Source organism: Balaenoptera acutorostrata, chromosome 15 (genome assembly GCF_949987535.1).
Source record: "Balaenoptera acutorostrata chromosome 15, mBalAcu1.1, whole genome shotgun sequence".
Classification (NCBI taxonomy): Eukaryota; Metazoa; Chordata; class Mammalia; order Artiodactyla; family Balaenopteridae; genus Balaenoptera; species Balaenoptera acutorostrata.
Genome location: NC_080078.1, coordinates 60,915,317 through 60,934,314, shown reverse-complemented (window position 1 = coordinate 60,934,314; position 18,998 = coordinate 60,915,317). Strand labels below are relative to the sequence as shown.

The 18,998-nt window shown below is 38.9% G+C and overlaps 1 protein-coding gene across 3 annotated transcripts in view; it reads right to left on the bottom strand.

Moving 5' to 3' along the window:
• The window catches only part of LOC103000151 (tyrosine-protein phosphatase non-receptor type substrate 1-like), a 34,716-nt gene extending 17,173 nt beyond the window's left edge, over positions 1 to 17,543 (bottom strand). For all 3 annotated transcript variants that reach the window (XM_057530228.1, XM_007193403.2, XM_057530229.1), the window contains exons 1-2: positions 17,469 to 17,543; positions 551 to 904 (exon numbers count right to left, since the gene is read on the bottom strand). In XM_057530228.1, coding sequence (XP_057386211.1) covers positions 551 to 904; positions 17,469 to 17,541 — 427 coding nt within the window. In that variant the 5' untranslated portion in view covers positions 17,542 to 17,543. The remainder of the gene's footprint in view (positions 1 to 550; positions 905 to 17,468) is intronic.
• Positions 17,544 to 18,998: the final 1,455 nt, after the last annotated feature.

The window sequence follows — 18,998 nt, the reverse complement described above, 5'->3', positions numbered from 1 at the left end:
GAAATAAAGAAACCCTGCCATGGATAGACTTCTCTTTGGAAGAGGAGAGAACATAAGTTTCATGGGAGAAGAGCCTTGTCTGCTTTGTTCACTGCTTCTTCCACAACAGCTGGAGCAGGGCCTGGCACACAGTAGGTGCTCAATAGGTGCTGAATAAAGAGAAGACTCAGCCACATGGAGGGGAGCACTCTCTGGAGGCAGGAGGTGATACCTGGGCTGTGACGGGGCAAGTCACTCAGACTTTCAGTTCCCTCATCCCTGGAACCAAAGGGCTAGACGGGATGGAAAAGGCAAGGGCTGTGGAGCCAGGCAGACTGGGGTTCCAGACTTTTCCCAGCTTTACCAGTTGTGGGGCCTTTGGCAAGTAGCACGACCTCTGCAGGCCTCAGTTTCCCTGATCTGTAGAAGGGAGTGAAATCAGATCATGATATAAGCACCCACTGCTGCACTTGATTCTTTTTTTTTTTCTTTTTTCTCAAAGGGTGGAGGGCATTCTTGTTGACTTTCTGTCACAGACCAGGGGGACAAAGGAGACCCAGGCCATACTCACCACTCACAGTGAGATGAGTGCCTGGTCCAGACTTAACCTCCACGTCAGGGCTTGCTCTCTTGAACTTCACACAGTAGTACATACCGGAGTCTGCTGGGGTGATGTTACTGATGTGGATGGAAAAGTTCGTGTTGTTTCTCCTTGTAGTATCTGCAGCATCTGTTACTCGAGGGAAGGTGCCTCCTTTGAGACTGTAGATTAACTCTCGGCCTGGCCCTGTGCCCCTGAACCACTTGACGGGCCCCACGGGGAGCAGGGAGGTCATGCTGCAGTGCAGAATGGCCGTCTCTCCTGCTCCAACTGAAACTGACCGTTCAGGCTGAATCACCTGCAGCTGGTTCTCACTTGCCACTCCTGGAGGGAAACACAATCCAGTTATTTATTCATCCTTAGGTGATCCAGTAGGTTTTCTCAATTATTTATCAACAACAGTTTTCATTAACTTAGTGCACCATGAGCCAGCCTTGAACTCAGCCCATTGTGTGTATATTGCATGCAACCTGCACAATGAGCCTATAACGTGAGACCCTAATACAAGAGAGGAATTGAGGCACAGAGAAGTTAAATGATGTGGCAGAGAATGGGTTTGAGTACTTGAGCCCTCTTTGGAAGTGTCATACTTCACCAAATATTTCTGGCTGTTCACTTTGTCGCCTCCTGGAGCGCTGCACTTCTGGCCTTTGCATTAGGTGGGACCACATGACTTCTTTTTTTTTTTTTAATTAACTAATTTATTTATTTATGGCTGTGTTAGGTCTTCGTTTCTGTGCAAGGGCTTTCTCTAGTTGTGGCAAGCGGGGGCCACTCTTCATTGCAGTGCGCGGGCCTCTCACTATCGCGGCCTCTCTTGTTGCAGAGCACAGGCTCCAGACGTGCAGGCTCAGTAATTGTGGCTCACGGGCCCAGTTGCTCCGCGGCATGTGGGATCTTCCCAGACCAGGGCTCGAACCCGTGTCCCCTGCATTGGCAGGCAGATTCTCAACCACTGCGCCACCAGGGAAGCCCCACATGACTTCTTTAGACCACTGAGTTGTGAGGAGAAGTGATGGATATATTTTGTACGTTATTCATTTAACTGCAAGAGCCTTTATGGACCAACTTCGATCTTCCCCAGAGATCCACATTCTCATGATGAGGTTGGCTCCAACAACCTCAATACTTGAGTGGCAGTGATGTGCAGAGCTCCCAACACAATGAACATTTAGCTTAAGAAGAAAGTAGAATATTGTTTCAAGTCCCTAGCATTTTTTTCCAATGACATAGTCATGTTTTATTAGTTACCTAAGGCTGCTGTAATAAATTATCTAAAATTTAGTGGCTTGAAGTGACAGCTTTATTATAATTCTGGATGTCAAAGGACCAGAAATGGTATTACTGAACTAAAATCAAGGAGTTAGTTGGGCTACATTTCTTCTGGAGGCTCTGATCATTGTCTCTCCAAATTTTTGAGACTGTCTATGCTCCTTTTCTCATGGTTTCCATCTTCTTATGACTCTAATGTTGCTTCCATTGTCACTTGTACTTCTCTTACTTTGGCTTTCCTGCCCCCTTCTTATAAGATTATATTGGGCCCCCACTAATAATCTAGGATATTCTCCCCATAGCAAGAGTCTTAACTTAATCACTGTTACAAAATCTCTTTTTCCAACTAAAGTAAAATATTCACAGGTGAGTATAGGACATAGATCTCTTTGGGGGGCTATTTTCTTTTTCTTTTTTTTCTTGATTTATAACTTTTTTATACTGAAGTATTGTTGATTTACAATGTTCTGGTAATTTCTGTTGTACAAAAATTGACTCATTTATACATATATATATTCTTGTATATACATATATACATTCTTTTTTTAATATGTTCTTTTCCATTATGGCTTATCATGGCATACTGAATATAGTTCTCTGTGTTGTATAGTAAGACCTTGTTGTTTATCCATTACATATATAATAGATTACATTACCCCTACCCTCTCCACCTTGGCAACCACAAGTTTGTTCTCTATGTTCGTGAGTCTGTTTCTGTTTTGTGGATAAGTTCATTTGCCTCATTTGGGGGGGGGGGCATGTGGCGTAGCTTGTGGAATCCTGGTAACCTGACCAGGGATCGAACCCAGGCCCCCTGCAGTGGAAGTGTAGAGTCCTAACCACTGGACCACCGGAGAATTCCCTGTGTCATCTTTTAGATTCCACATATAAATATCATATGGTGTTTCTCTTTTCTCTTTTTGACTTACTTCACTTAGTATGATAATCTCTAGTTGTGTTCATGTTGCTGCAAATGACATTATTTTATTCTTTTTTATGGCTGAATAGTATTCCATTGTATATATGTACCACTTCTTCTTTATCCATTCATCTGTCGATGGACTTTTAGGTTGTTCCCATGTCTTAGTTATTGTGAATACTGCTGCTATGAACATAAGGGTGCATGTATCTTTTTGGATAAGAGTTTTGTCTGGATATATGCCCATGAGTGGGATCACTGGATCATATGGTAATTCTATTTTTATTTTTCTGAGGAACCTCCATATTGTTTTCCATACTTACGTTCCTGCTAACAGTATAGGAGAGTTCTCTTTTCTCCACATCCTCTCCAGCATTTGTTATTTGTAGAGCTTTTAAGGGTGACCATTCTGACTGATGTGAGGTGGTACCTAATTTTAGTTTTGATTTGCATTTCTCTAATAATTAGTAAGCATCTTTTCATGTGCCTATTGGCCATTTGTATTTATTCTTTGGAGAAATGTTGTTGAGTTGTATGAGCTGTTTGTACATTTTGGAAAGCAAGCCCTTGTTGGTCAAATCCTTTGTGAATATTTTCTCCCATTCAGTAGGCTGTCTTTTTGTTTTGTTTATGGTTTCTTTTGCTATGCAAAAGCTTGTAAGTTTGATTAGTTCCCATTGTTTGTTTTTATTTCTATTGCCTTGGGAGACTGACCTAAGAAAACTTTGGTACAATTTATGTCAAAAAATGTTTTGCCTATGATCTCTTCTAGGAGTTTTATGGTGTCATGACTTATGTTTAAGTCTTTAAGGCATTTTGAGTTTATTTTTTTGTATGGTGAAAGGATATGTTCTAATATCATTGATTTACGTGCAGCTGTCCAACTTTCCCAACACCACTTGCTGAAGAGACCCTCTTTTTCCCATTATATATTCTTGCTTCCTTTGTCAAAGATTAATTGACTGTAAGTGTGTGGGTTTATTTCTGGGCTCTCTATTCTGTTCCATTGATCCATATATTTGTTTTTGTGCCAGTACCATGTTGTTTTGAGTACTGTAACTTTGTAGTATTGTCTGACGTCTGGGAGGGGTATGCTTCCTGCTTTGTTCTTTTTCTTCAGGATTGCTTTGGCAATTCTGAGTCTTTTGTGGTTCCATATAAATTTTAGTAGTATTTGTTCTAGTTCTGGGGAAAATGTCATGGGTAATTTGATAGGGATTGAATTAAATCTGTAGATTGCTTTGGGTAGTATGGCCATTTTAACAATATTAATTCTTCCAATCCAAGAGCATGGGATATCTTTCCTTTTCTTTGAATAATCTTCAATTTCCTTTATTAATGTTTTATAGTTCTCAGTGTATAAGTCTTTCACCTCCTTAGTCAGGATTATTCCTAAGTATTTTATTTTTGTGGGTGTGAGTTTTAAAGGTATTGTTTGTTTTACATTCCCTTCCTGATATTACATCGTGAGTGTAAAGAAATGCAACCAATTTCTCTGTATTAATCTTGTATCCTGCTACCTTGTGGCATTTGTTGATCAGTTCTAGTAGTTTTAGTGTGGAGTCTTTAGGATTTTCTATATATATTATCATGTCATCTGCATATAATGACAATTTTACCTCTTCCCTTCCAATTTAGATACCTTTTATTTCTTTTTCTTGTCTGATTTCTGTAGCTGGGACTTCCAATACTATGTTGAATAGAAGAGATGAGAGTGGACATCCTGGTCTTTTTCCAGATTTTAGTGGAAAGTCTTTCAGATTTTCACCATTGAGTATTATTTTAGCTGTGGGTTTGTCATAAATAGTTTTGTTCCCTGTATACCCACTTTAGCAAGAGTTTTTATCATGAATTGATGTTGAATTTTGTGAAACGTTTTTTCTGCATCTATTGAGATGATCATGTGGTATTGTTTCTGGGGTGTATCATATTGATTTATTTCTGTATGTCGAAACACCCTTGTGAACTTGGGATGAATCCAACTTGTCCGTGGTGTATGATCTTGTTTGTTTGTTGTTGGATTTGGTTTGCTAATGTTTTGTTGAGAATTTTTGCATCTATATTCATCAAAGATATTGGCTTGTAATTTTCTTTTTTGGTGGTGTCTTTGTGTGGTTGTGATATCAGGGTAATGGTGGCTTCATAGAATGTCTCTGGGAGTGTTCCCTCCTCTTCAACTTTTTGGAAGAGTTTGAGAAGGATCAGTGTAAGTTCTTCTATGTATGTTTGGTAGAGTTCACCTGTGAAGCCATCTGGTCCTGGACTTTTGTTTGTAGGAAGTTTTTAATTACAGATTCTACTTCACCTCTCATGATCAGTCTGTTCAAATCATCTGTTTCTTCTTGATTCAGTATTGGTGGGCTGTATGTTTCTAGAAACTTGTCCATGTCTTCTATGTTGTCGAATTTGTTGGCATGTAATTGTTCATAGTATTCCCTTATGTTTCTTTGTATTTCTGCAGTATCAGATGTAATGTCTCCTTTTTCATTTTTTGTTTTGTTTATTCAGGATATCTCTCTTTTCTTCTTGGTGAGCCTGGCCAAAGGTTTGTCAATCTTGTTACCCTTTCAAAGAACCAATTCTTGGTTTTTTTGATTTTTTTCTACTTTTTTTTAATCTCTATTTTATTTCCTCTCTGATATTTATTATTTCCTTCCTTCTGCTGGCTTTACATTTTGTTTGTTCTTTTTTTCTAATTCTTTTAAGTGGTAGGCTATGTTGTTTATTTGAGAATTTTCTTGTTTTTTTGGTGAAGGCTATGAACTGTAATGCTATGAACTTCCCTCTAAGGACTGCATGTGTTGCATCCCATAGATTTTGTATTGTTGTGTTTTCATTGTCATTTGTCTCAAGGTATTTTTTAAATTTCCTCTTTGATTTCATCGTAGACCCATTGGTTTTTTAGTAGCATGTTAATTGGTCTCCATGTAATTTTTTTCTCATTTCTTTTTCTGTGGTTGATTTTTAGTTGAATGCTGTTGTGTTCAGAAAAGATGTTTGAGATAATTTCTATACTCTTAAATTCCTTGAGGTCTGTTTTGTGCCCCAATATGTGATCATTCCTAAAGAATGTTTCATGTGCACTTGAAAAGAATGTTTAGTCTGTTGGGTTTTTTTAAATGTAAAATCCTGAAAATATCAATGAAGTCTAATTGTTCTATTGTATCACTTAGGACATTCTGTCTAGAAGATCTGTCCATTGATGTGAGTGGAGTGTTAAAGTGTAATTATTGTATTCCTGTCAATTTCTCCCTTTATTTCTGTTAGTATTTGTTTTATGTATTTGGCTGCTCCTATATTAGGTGCATATATGTTGACTAGTGTAAAATCCTCTTCTTATGTTGAGCCTTTTATCATTATATAGTGTCCTTCTTTATCTTTAGGGTCTTTGTTTTAAAGTCTATTTTGTCTGATATGAGTATTGTGACCCCCACTTTCTTCTCATTTCTGTTTGCATGAAATATCTTTTTCCATCCCCTTACTTTCAATCTATGTGTGTCTTTTGCCCTAAACTGGGTCTCCTGTAGGCAGCATATTGTAGGCTCTTGTTTTTTTATCCAATCTGCCACTCTGTACCTTTTTGATTGGAGCTTTCATTCCATTGATATTTAATGTAATTATTGATAGCTATGTATTTATTACCATTTTAAGCCTGTTTTCCTATTGATGTTGTATTTCTTCTTTGTCCCTTTCATTTTCTTTTTGTGGTTTGATGATTTTCTTTTGTATTATACTTATTTCTCTTCTTTTTTTTTAAATATCTTTATTGAAGTATAATTGCTTTATAATGGTGTGTTAGTTTCTGCTTTATAACAAAGTGAATCAGTTATACATATACATATGTTCCCATATCTCTTCCCTCCCTCCCACCCTCCCCATCCCACCCCTCTAGGTGGTCACAAAGCACTGAGCTGATCACCCTGTGCTGTGCTGCTGCTACCCACTAGCTATCTATTTTACATTTGGTAGTGTATATATGTCCATGACACTCTCTCACCCTGTCACATCTCACCCCTCCCCCTCCCAATATCCTCAAGTCCATTCTCTAGTAGGTCTGTGTCTTTATTCCCGTCTTGCCACTAGGTTCTTCATGGCCTTTTTTTCCCCCCTTAGATTCCATATATATGTGTTAGCATACTGTATTTATTTCTCTTCTTTGTGGTTTTTGTGAGTCTACTGTATGTTTTTGATTTGTGGTTACCCTTTTTTTCAAGTATATTAACCCCATCTATATCTACTTGCCTTAGACTGGTAGTCATAGAGGCTCAAACACATTCTAGGAAATGAAAACAAATGTACATTTTCATATCTTCCTATCCCACATTTTATCAGTATGATTCTGATGTCCTCTTTTACATGTTCATGTTCATCCTTTTGATGTTCATTGTGGTTATCATCACTTTCACAGAATTTTTTGATTTTTAAAATCTGCATACTAGCTTATTTAAGTGATTTGTATTCCAACTGGATTTTCTCTTTCCTATATATTCTTACTTCTTTTCTAGAGAAGACCTTTCAATATTTCCTTTAGAATAGGTTTAGTATTGCTGTTTTCTTTTAGCTTTGCTTGTCTGAGAAATTCTTTATCTCTCCTTCTATTCTAAATGATAATCTTGCTGGGTAGAGTATTCTAGGTTGCAGATTTTTCCTTTTCAGGGCTTTGAATATATCTTGCCACTTCCTTCTGGCTTTCAAAGTTTCTGTAGAGAAATCTGCTGATAGCCTTATAGGGGTTCCCTTGTAATTAACTCTTTGTTTTTCTCTTGCTGCCTTTAGAATCCCCTCTTTATCAACTTTTGCCATTTTCTATTAGAATACGTCTTAGTGTAGGTCTCTTTGGACTTACCTTCTTTGGGACCCTCTGTGCTTCCTGTACTTGGATATCTGTTTCCTTCTTTAGGTGTGGGAAGTCTTCAGCCATAATTTCTTCAAATACATTTTGATCCCCTTTTCTCTTTCTTTCCTTTCTGGAATTCCTATTATGTGTAGATTGGTAAGCTTTATATTATCCCATAGGTCTCTTATATTGCTTTCATTTTTTTTTTTTCATTTGGCTTTCTTTCTGCTGTCCTGATTGGGCGATTTCCATTATTCTATCTTCCAGATCACTTATTTCTTCTTCTGCATTATTCATTCTGCTATTCATTGTCTTTAGTTCACTTTTTGTCTCAGCAAATGAGTTTTCTATTTTTTTCTTGGTTCCTCTTCATAGTTTCTAGTTCCTTTTTACAGTGTTTTGCATTTCTGTTGATACCCTTTCTTAATTCCTTCAGTATTTTCATTATCTCCTTTTTGCAATCTGTGTCTATTACACTAAAGAGGTCTGTTTCATTGTTTATTCTTTCAGGGGAATTCTCTTGGTCTTTTAACTGGGATTGGCTCCTCTGCTTCTTCATTTTACTCATATTTTTCTTATTCTGTGAGTTTAGGAGAAAAAATTATCTACTGTGGTCTTTGAAGACTCTTTATATATGGGAGTGTCCCTCTGTAGCTTGTGTGGGTTCAACATTTTTGGTGTGAGGGCTGTTTTTAGTATGGATGCCTGCCAACTCTTTCCTCAGTGTGTTGGCCATTATCCCCTTTGTAGGGGGTGTGCAGATGCAGTGGTTGGTGCCTGGTCCTGGGGTTCTTGGCAGCAGTGTTGGCTCACACGTGCCTTGGAGCATGTGATGGGAGTGGAGGCAGCTCTCAATCACTCCTGTAGTTCCAGGGGGCAGCAGTGGCATCTTGTAACTTCTTGTGACTGCTCCTGAAGCAAGGGGTTAGTGGTGGTGACTGACAATAGCTCTTGGAACTTGTGTAGGCAGTGTCCTGCCACCTGAAAGCATGCATGGGGACAAAGTCTGCAATGGCATGTCCTGCTCCTCCCCTCACACATCCCCCCAAAAATGGTGCCTGGCCTCTAAGGTGGCCCAGGCTTCCTCTGCATACACCCTCAGGTGGGGTTGCACCAGGCTCTAGGACCTTCAGGCTGTTTCCTTGCAGACCACCCCAATCCTTTCCCAGGGTCTGATCTCTGAATCCCAAATTTAGCACCCAGCCACCCCCTGCATGGGCAGATGAACATCTCAGGCTGGGGAGTGCAGGGCTGTGGCACTGATCATCTGTGCCGGTCTCTCTCCATTCTAGCTGCTGCAAACCAGTTGTTGCATTCTCTTCTGTGGCTCTGAAGCTCCCCATCTGTCCTAGCTGATCTCCCCACTTGTGAGGGGACTTGCCAGGGTGCAGAACCTTTCCTCTTTCACAGCTCCCTCCAAGGGGTACAGGTCCCATCCAGATTCCTGTCTCATTTGCATTATTTTTTCTTTTGTCGTACCCGGTTACATGGAGAATTTCTTGGCCTTTCAGAAGTCTAAGCTCTTCTGCCAGTGTTCATTAGATATTCTGTGAGAATTATTCCACATGTAGATATATTTTTGATGCATTTGTGGGAAGAGTTGAGCTTCACATCTTCCTAGTCTGCCATCTTGATTACTCCTCCTATATTGAGGGGTATTTTCTGTCTACCACACACATCTGTCCTGACAGTTACAGAAACCAGTTGCCATAAGAAAACTCTATGTATGTGTCATTGTCACACAGGATGAGTGACAAGGCAACTTACTGGAATCTGAAGAAGGGCTATTCAAGCAGCCCACTGGTCAAATAGTTTGTAAAATTAAACTAGATCAGTGACAGAAGAGGAAATAAAATATTCACAAATACATAGAAATCAAACAACCTTCTCTTTAAAAATCAGTAGGTCAAAGAAGAAATCACAAGAGAAATTAGAATGCCTGGAGAAAAATGAAAACATAAACACATAACACCAAAACGTCTGAGATGCTCAGAAAGCAACCCTAAAGGGAAATTTATGGCTGAAAATGCAGACATTTAAGAAAAGATCACAAAACAGTAACTTTACTATACACCATAAGAAACTAGAGAAAGAAGAGTAAAGTAAACCCAAAACCCAAAGCTAGAAAAGAAAGGAAATAGTCAAGATTAGTGAAGAGAAAAATAAAATGTGAATTAAAAAAAAAAACAGAAAATCAACAAAACCAAGAGTGGTTCTTCAAAAAGATTCATACAATTAACAAAATTTTAGCTAGAACGACTAAGGAAAAAAAAAAAAAAAAACAGGGAGAGAGTGAGAGAGAAGGCCCAAATAACTAAAATCAGAAATAAAAGAACATACTAATAATTTTACAGAGATAAAAATGGTTATAAAAACTATTATGAACGATTAAACACCAAAATATTGGATAACCTAGATAAAATGGACCAATTTCTAGAAATACAATACACCAAGGCTGAATTATGAAGAAATATAAAATCAGAGTAGTCCTATAACTAGCAATGAGATTCAATCAATAATCAGAAACCTCCCAACAAAGAAAGGCCCAGGACCACTTGGCTTCACTGCTGAATTCTCCCAAACTTTTAAAGAAAACTAACATTATTCCTCCTCAAACACTTCCGAAAAATTGAAGAGGAAGGAAGACTTCTTAATTTTTTCAGAGCCTATTAAAACTCATTCTCCTTATTATCCTGACACCAAAGCCAGACAAAGGCATAAGAAGAAAATACAGACCAATATCTTTTATGACTATTGATGCAAAAATCATCAACAAAATGTTATCAAACCCAATTCACTAGCATATTAAAAGAATTATGGGGCTTCCCTGGTGGCGCAGTGGTTGAGAATCTGCCTGCCAATGCAGAGGACACGGGTTCGAGCCCTGGTCTGGGAGGGTCCCACATGCCGCGGAGCGACTGGGCCCGTGAGCCACAATTACTGAGCCTGCGCGTCTGGAGCCTGTGCTCCGCAGGCAAGAGAGGCCGCGATAATGAGAGGCCTGCGCACCGCGATGAAGAGTGGCCCCCGCTTGCCGCAACTAGAGAAAGCCCTCGCACAGAAACGAAGACCCAACACAGCCATAAAAAAAAAAATAAATAAATAAATAAAAATTAAAAAAAAAAAAAAAAGAATTATGCACCATGACCAACTGGGATTTATTGTGAAAATGGATCAACATATGAAAATCAAATAATTCATTTTACCACTTTAATAGAATAAAGAGGACAAAAAATCATCTCATCTGATGCAGAACAAGCATTTAATAAAAGTCAACATTTTCCATGATAAAAACAATCAATAAACTAGGAATAGATGGAAAATTGCCCCCAAAATGAAGTCATATATGAAAAACCCACAGCTAACAGCCTAGTTGATGGTGAAATTCTGTAAGCTTTTCCCCTAAGATCAGGAATAGAACAAAGATGCCCACTTTTGCCACTTCTGGTCAACACAATACTGGAAGTTCCAACAAAAGCAATTAGGCAGGAAAAATATATAAAAGGCATTCAAATTGGAACGAAAAAAGTAAAACTCTCTTGTTTGTACATGACATGATTTTTTATGTAGCAGTTCTAAAGATTCCAACATTTAAAAGCATTAGAGCTAGTCAATAAATTCAGCAAATTTTTGAGATATAAAGTCAACACACAAAAATCAGTTGCTCTTCTACACACTTGTGACAAACAATCCAAAAGGAAGTTAAGCTAGCAATTTCATTTGTAATAGCTACAAAATGTATAAAATACTTAGGAGTAAATTTCACCATGGAAATGAAAGACTTGTGCATCAAAAAGTACAAAACATTGCTGAAAGAAATTAAAGAAGACATAAATAAATGAACAAAACATCCTGTTATTAAGGATTGGGAGACTTAATATTGTTAAAATGTCAATATTACCTGAAGAAACTACAACAATCAATACAATCCCTATTAAAATCTCAAAGACATTTTTTTTGCAGAACTAGAACACCCCATTCTAAATTTCATATGAAATCTCAAGGAACCTCAAATCAGCAAACAATCTCGAAAAAGAAGCACATAAATTGTGGAGTCACATTACCAGATTTAAAACCTTAATACAAAGCTACAAAAATCAAAATAGTGTGGTACTCACATTAACAAACATATATAGACCAAAGGCAATGAATAGAGAACCTAGAAATAAACCCTCACATATATAGTCAAGTGATTTGTATCAAGGGTGTCAAGATCATTCAATGGACAAAGAACAGTGTTTTCAATACATGAATCAGAGGAAACTTGATATTCACATACAAAAGAGTGAAGCTGGATCATTACTTACACCATATACAAAAATGGTGTATAATCAAAGACCTAAATGTAAGAGCTAGAGCTATAAAATTCTGAGAAAAACTCACAGGTGAAACACTACATGACATTGAATTTGGCAATAATTTCTTGGATATGACACGGAAGGCAACAAAAAAATATTTTAGAAATTTTAATCTTGACTTCATCAAGATTAAAACTTTCCTGCATCAGGGCTTCCCTGGTGGCGCAGTGGTTGAGAATCTGCCTGCTAATGCAGGAGACACGGGTTCGAGCCCTGGTCTGGGAAGATCCCACATGCCGTGGAGCGGCTGGGCCCGTGAGCCACAACTACTGAGCCTGCGCATCTGGAGCCTGTGCCCCGCAACGGGAGGGGCCGCGATAGTGAAAGGCCCGCGCACCGCGATGAAGAGCGGTCCCCGCACCGCGATGAAGAGTGGCCCCCACTTGCCGCAACTAGAGAAAGCCCTCGCACGAACCGAAGACCCAGAACAGCCAAAAATAAATAATAAAATTAAAAAAAAAAAAAGGCATACCTGATAGTTTAAAAAAAAAACTTTCCTGCATCAGAGGATACTACCAAGAGAGTGAAAAGACAATTTACAGAATGAGAGAAAACATTTGCAAAGCATGTATCTCATAAGGGATATGTATCAAGAATATTTAAAGAAATCCTGCTATTCAGCAACAAAATAACAAACAACTAAATTTTAAAATGAACAAAAGAATTGAATAGATGTTTCTCTAAAGAAGATATACAGATGGTCAATAAGCATGTTAAATGATGTTCAACATCACTAATAATTGGGAAAATGCAAATTGAAACCACAGTGAGATACCCCTACATATCCTGTAAGATGGCTGTTACCAAAAACAAAACAAAACAAAATAATTGGAAATAAGGGTTGGTAAAATGTTTAGAAATTGAAACTCTTGTGCATTGCTGATTGGAGTGAAAAAATGGTGGAGTCTCCGTGTAAACACTAGTGTTTTTTAAAAAGGTTTTTAAACTCTTTGTTATTTTTTTAAGTTAAACGTAGAATTTACTATATGATCCAATAAATCCACTCTTAGGTGTATACCCTAAATAATTAAAAGCAGAAATTCAAGCATACAATTGTCCATCAATGTTCATAGCACCATTATTCTCAATACCAAAAGGTAGTAGAAACAACCCAAAATTTCATCAACTGATGAATGTATAAAGAAAATGTGGTGTGTGAGTGCATGTGTGTAAAATGGAATACAACTCAGCTGTAAGAAAGAATGAAAATTTGCTATTTGCAGCAACATGGATGGACTTGGAAGGCATTGTGCTAAGTGAAGTAAGTCAGACAAAGACAAATACTGTATGATATCACTTATATGTGGAATCTAAAGAATACAACAAACTAGTTAATATAACAAGAAAGAAACAGACTCAGAGACATAGAGAAAAAGCTAGTGGTTACCAGCGGGGAGAGGGAAGGTGGGAGGGGCCATATAGGGGTAGGCGATTAAGAGTTACAAATTATTATGTATAAAATAAGCTACAAGGATATACTGTACAACACCAGGAATGTAGTCAATATTTTATAATAACTATAAATGGATTATAACCTTTAAAAATTGTGAATCACTATATTGTACACCTGTAACTTATGTAATATTTTACAGCACTTACAGTTCAATAAAAAAGGGTAGTATAAACAACCCAAAATTCCATTAATGGATGAAAGGATAAACAAAATGTGATATATATATATATATATATATATATATATATATATAAAATATATATACACATATACATATAAAATATATATGAAATATGTATGAAATATATACAATAAATTTCAGCCCTAAAAAACAATGATATTCTGACACCTTCCACAGCATGTATGAACGTTAAAAATATGCTCAGTAAAATAAGCTAGATTCAAAAGGAAAATAGATGATTCCACTTATATCAAGTCCATAGAATAGGCAAATTCACACAGAAAAAGTAGAATACGGGTTACCAGTGGCTGCAGGGAAGGAGAAATGGGGAGTTATAGCTTAATGGATACAGAGTTTCTGCTACATATGTTGAAAAAGTTCTGGAAATGTATACTGGTGATGGCTTCACAACATTGTGAAGGAACATAGTGCCACTTTATAACCTTCTAAATAGTTAAAATGGTAAATTTCATGTTATGTATATTTTACTGCAATAAAAGATGTGAACCAAAATAAGATGATTGCCCCATGCAAGAAAACAAAATGTGTGGTTCTAAACGCTGATACATTTGAGAAACCTACAAGTGAATGGGGAGATAGAACAATGGAGGCAAGCAAAGAAACAATAAACTCCAAAATCGTGTTTGGAAAAGAATTGTGGGTGGTTGACTATGTTTGGACAATGAGTTATGAGTTGAAGAGACATGAGTCACTGCTGGGCCAATCATTTAACTACAGTTGCAAGTTTTCCAGGTTGAGTTTACAGCCTCACTGACTACCAAGTTTCTGGAGATACAGAGAAATGTAAACACATTCCATCTTCTCTGAAATGTCCTATTACACAGGCATGGGTCTAACTGCAGAGATACAAACCAGAGGAGCAGGCTGTTGTGGCGCCACAAGCAAATCCTGTGTTCTTTTCTATTTCTTCCCTACTCCTTAGGGAGAAAATTTGTGGCTCACCTTTGCAGAGTGTGAGCTGGTAAACCCACCCACTAAGCACTGTTTCTAACCAATCATGCCACCTAAGGAGGGCACATGCTATTACAGGGCAGGTCCTGTGATGTGCCAAGAATATCAAGTGGTTTGGATTTTTAAGTCTGGAGAAGAAGAGTGAGGTCAGGGAAGCTGAACTGCTAAGACAAAAATGGGAAGAAATATGAAAGAATGTTGGAGGGAGAAATGAAAGGAGAGGAGGAGAAAAGAGGGATCAGAGGGTTGAGAGGAGCCAGAGGATAGCAAAAACTCTACAATCTGTGTATCAATAATTCTCCTATTACCTCTCTGGTCTAGGCCTCTCCCCTGAACTCTGGACTTGTATGTCCAACTATCCACTCATCATCTTCTTTGGATAGAAATAAACATCCCACAGTTAACACAACTAAAACGGAACTGAATTTCCCCTACACCCTCTATATCTCACCTGAATCCCCTTTCTTCTTCCAGATGCTCAGGTCTCAAAACCTTGGAGCTTTTCTCTCCCACCACAAATCCTACACATCAAGAAATCCTGTTGCCTCCTCTTCGGCGTGCATCCAGAATCTGAACTCTTTCTCTTATCTCTACTAGCTACTCTCCAGGTGCAACCCACTTTTACTTTTGTTGCATGAATGTCATGACCTCAAATGCTCTAGTTGCCTCTGTCTGTGTCCTCTGCAGTCTATTCTCAACGAAATGCTAGAATAAATTAAAACTCATGTTAGATCATGTCACTTCTCCCTTCAAGGCTTTGCAATGGCAACGATTTCACTCAGAGCAAAAGCCCAAATCCTTCAACACAGGAGGATGATTCTACTTTCAGGACCTTTGCACATGCTGTTTCCTGTCAGGAAGGCTCCTCCCACAGATAACCACATGGCTCATTCCAGAACCTACTTTCAATCTTTGCTCATATTTCCCCTTCTAAGTGATGCCCCCCCCCCCCACACACAAGGCTACCAGGTTTAAAATACATCCCACGCTACAGATTCTCCGAATTCTGTCATCCCCCTACTCTTTTTTTTAAAACACTTATCACTTTCTAATATACTATATTATTTACTTAATTATAAGTCTATTGTTTATTGTTAGTTCTTCCACTAAGATAAATACCCATGCAGGCAACTACTTTGACTTTTATTCACCAAGGCACCCCATGTTCCTATAAGAGTTCCTGGCATATTAGTATTCAAAAAATATATGTATGTTGTGGGAATTGCCCAGTGTGACATCTCCCTGAGGCACTTAATTCTAAGTGGGTAATCTCTGTGAAAATTATGTCAGAAACTGAGTTTCCCATGTAGATGAGTTGGTGAAAAACAAAAAGGAAATTGCATGTAGGCAGGAAGCAGAAGAGCTCAGAAAAATGAAAACCACAAGCCCTCTTCCCCACACTCCACCCTTCTACACACCCATTGGCAGAAACTGCAGAAATCTCATGGGATGGAAGCAGGGCCACAGTATCAAGAAGAGCAATTGTTAAAATCATGAGCTCTAGTATGAGATTGCTTGAGTTCAAATCATACCTCTACCATGTACCACTGAGTGACCTTGAACTTCTCCTTGCTCAATTTTCTTATCTTTAAGATAGGGGTGACAAGAGGATCTAGCTTGGATATAATGATTACATGAGTTAACAGCTGTGGGCATTTCCAGCAGTGTCTGGCACACGATGAGTGTTCAAAAAAATGAATAGTTATTACTCATTAGATTTCTTGAGGCATGGAGGCTTCAACTAGCATTCAATGATATAGCTATAGATAATTATAGATATGGATATAAATATAATTACAGATACAGATATGGATATGGATATGAATATATAGGTCATATAGGCAAGAGTCTCTGTGTCTTTGATACCCTCTTTTCTTCCTCACCCCTAGGCAGCATGGAAGAGTGGACTCCAAGATAGCAATGCACAAAATTCTACTCATTTACCAGGAGAGAAGTTTTCTTGTCTTAGGTGTGGGTAAGGGGTAGATTAATAGAGAAGCAGGAAAGGAGGGATGTTGCTGAAAGACAGCAAAGACTAAGCATCTGATCATGTCATCTCATATAGACTGAAAAATGATTTAGGGGAAAAATAAGGAAGTCTTTTTGAAATCCAATGTGTCTGGGAACAATACCTCACACCCACTTATACATATACATACACACATGCACACATTAATACATGCATCCACAAACATGTATTAAAGTGTAATCTAGTATGCTAGTGTACTGGTTGTTTTGAGGATCAAACGAAATTATAACACACGTTAAAAGCTTACTGAAAAAAAATTTAACACATAGAAAAACCATCCAACACATCACTGACAAAAGTTTGGGAGTACACATTGCAAGATTTGAACTCTGCTGTTCTCTGAGTGGCATGATGGGTGATGACAAATCTATTGTTTCCTTCTCAGAATTTTCTGATTTTTCTTCCATTAGCCTTCTCTGAGAAGCTGAGCAGCACAACATGGTTAAAAGAATCATCTCTGGAGCTGTACGGCCTGGACAAGAATCCTGTGCTCCACTGCCTTAGATAGGTGATGTCAGGCAAGTTACTGTCTCTGCCTCAGTTTCCCCATCTGCATATCAGGGATAATAGTCATAGCTACCACACTGGGATGTTGTGAGGATTAAACAAGTTAATACACACAAAGCTGTTATCGTTGGTGTTTGAAGCATCATCTGTTTTAATGTCTCTGGTAACAAACTGCTGGCAATGGATCCACAGAGAAAATTCTCAGATCCCTGATTTCATGCTCTTGAATAATGCCCAATCCTTGGACTTCTGTGGCTGCCGGGGTGGCACACCCATGTTTACATTTAAGACCTAAAAGTGCAGGGGTAGGGGTAAGTCCAGGGGTCAGGGAAAGGGGATTCTACCCCAAGGAATGCTTACCTGTGAGTCCCAGCAGTAGAGTCAGCAGCAGGCAAGGAGGAGGATGGTTGGACAAGGAGACAGGGATGGGCATCATGGAAGCCTGAGGAGCCTGCTCTGTCCAAATGTGTGTCCTGGGGAGAACCTGCACTTCCGTGCTCTGTGGAGAGGAAGGAAGCCCCACCTCCCAATGATGTAAGAGGAAGTGCTTATGATGGGGTGAAATGGCTGTGAGATTTTAATCCACTTCTAGGTTCTAGACAGTTCCTGCTTCAGATGGTGAAATGGAAATCAGGCAGGGAAAGCAGATGGAAAGTGAAGAGTTACTCATCTTATGTTTTCAGAGGGATTGGACAAGCCTAAGAGAAATAAACTTGCTCCCTACTTGGGGTCTCTGTTCTCTCCACTGGGTCCCTCACTTCATTCATGGTGAACCCCTATTTAGAAGCCCCAGGCAAACTCAGATCCCAAGAAGGATCTGTGGTTGTGGACTGTGTTCCAAAGTCCCAAGCCCAGGAGCCTAGGATGTGGCTGGCTTGTGACCTCATTCTGGAACCTACCTCAACAAAGACCAACTCAACTGAAAAAAGGAAGAGGGTTCTCCAGGGCATGTCAAATATGGGATGGAACTAGATCTGCTCCTGAAATGACTTTCTATTCCAACACTTTATTGATATAACTGGTAAAACTTAGCCCAAAAGCACAGTACAATGAGGACCTCAGAACTTGTATCACCTGCATCTAAAAGGAGCAGTGACCCCATAGGAGACTGAACCAGACCTACCTGCTAATGTTGGAGGGTCTCCTACAGAGGTGGGGTGTGGCTGTGGCTCACAGCAGGGACAAGGACACTGGCAGCAGAAGTTCTGGGAAGTACTCTTTGGCATTAGCCTTCCTGGAATCTGCCATTAACTCCACCAAAGAGTCAGTAGCCTCCAGTGCTGGGTCAACTCAGGCCAAACAACCACCAGGGAGGGAACTCAGCCCCACCCAACAGCAGTCAAACGGATTAAGGTTTTACTGATCTCTGCCCACCAGAGCAACACACAGCTCTACCCACCACCAGTCCCTCCTATCAGGAAGCTTACACAAGCCTCTTAGATAGCCTCATCCACCAGAGGGCAGACAGCAGAAACAAGAAGAACTACAATCTTGCAGCCTGTGGAATGAAAACCACATTCACAGAAAGATAGACAAAATGAAAAGGTAGAGGACTATGTACCAGCTGAAGGAACAAGATAAAACCCCAGAAAAACAATTAAATGAAGGGCCGATAGGCAACCTTCCAGAAAAGGAATTCAGAATAATGATAGTGAAGATGATCCAGGACCTTGGAAAAAGAATGAGGTAAAGATGGAGAAGATGCAAGAAACGTTTAACAAAGACCTAGAAGAATTAAAGAACAAACACCTAGAAGAATTAAAGAACAAAGAAACAGAGATGAACAATAAAATAATTGAAATGAAAAATACACTAGAAGGAATCAATAGCGGAATAACTGGGTCAGAAGAACAGATAAGGGACTGGAAGACAGAATGGTGGAATTCACTG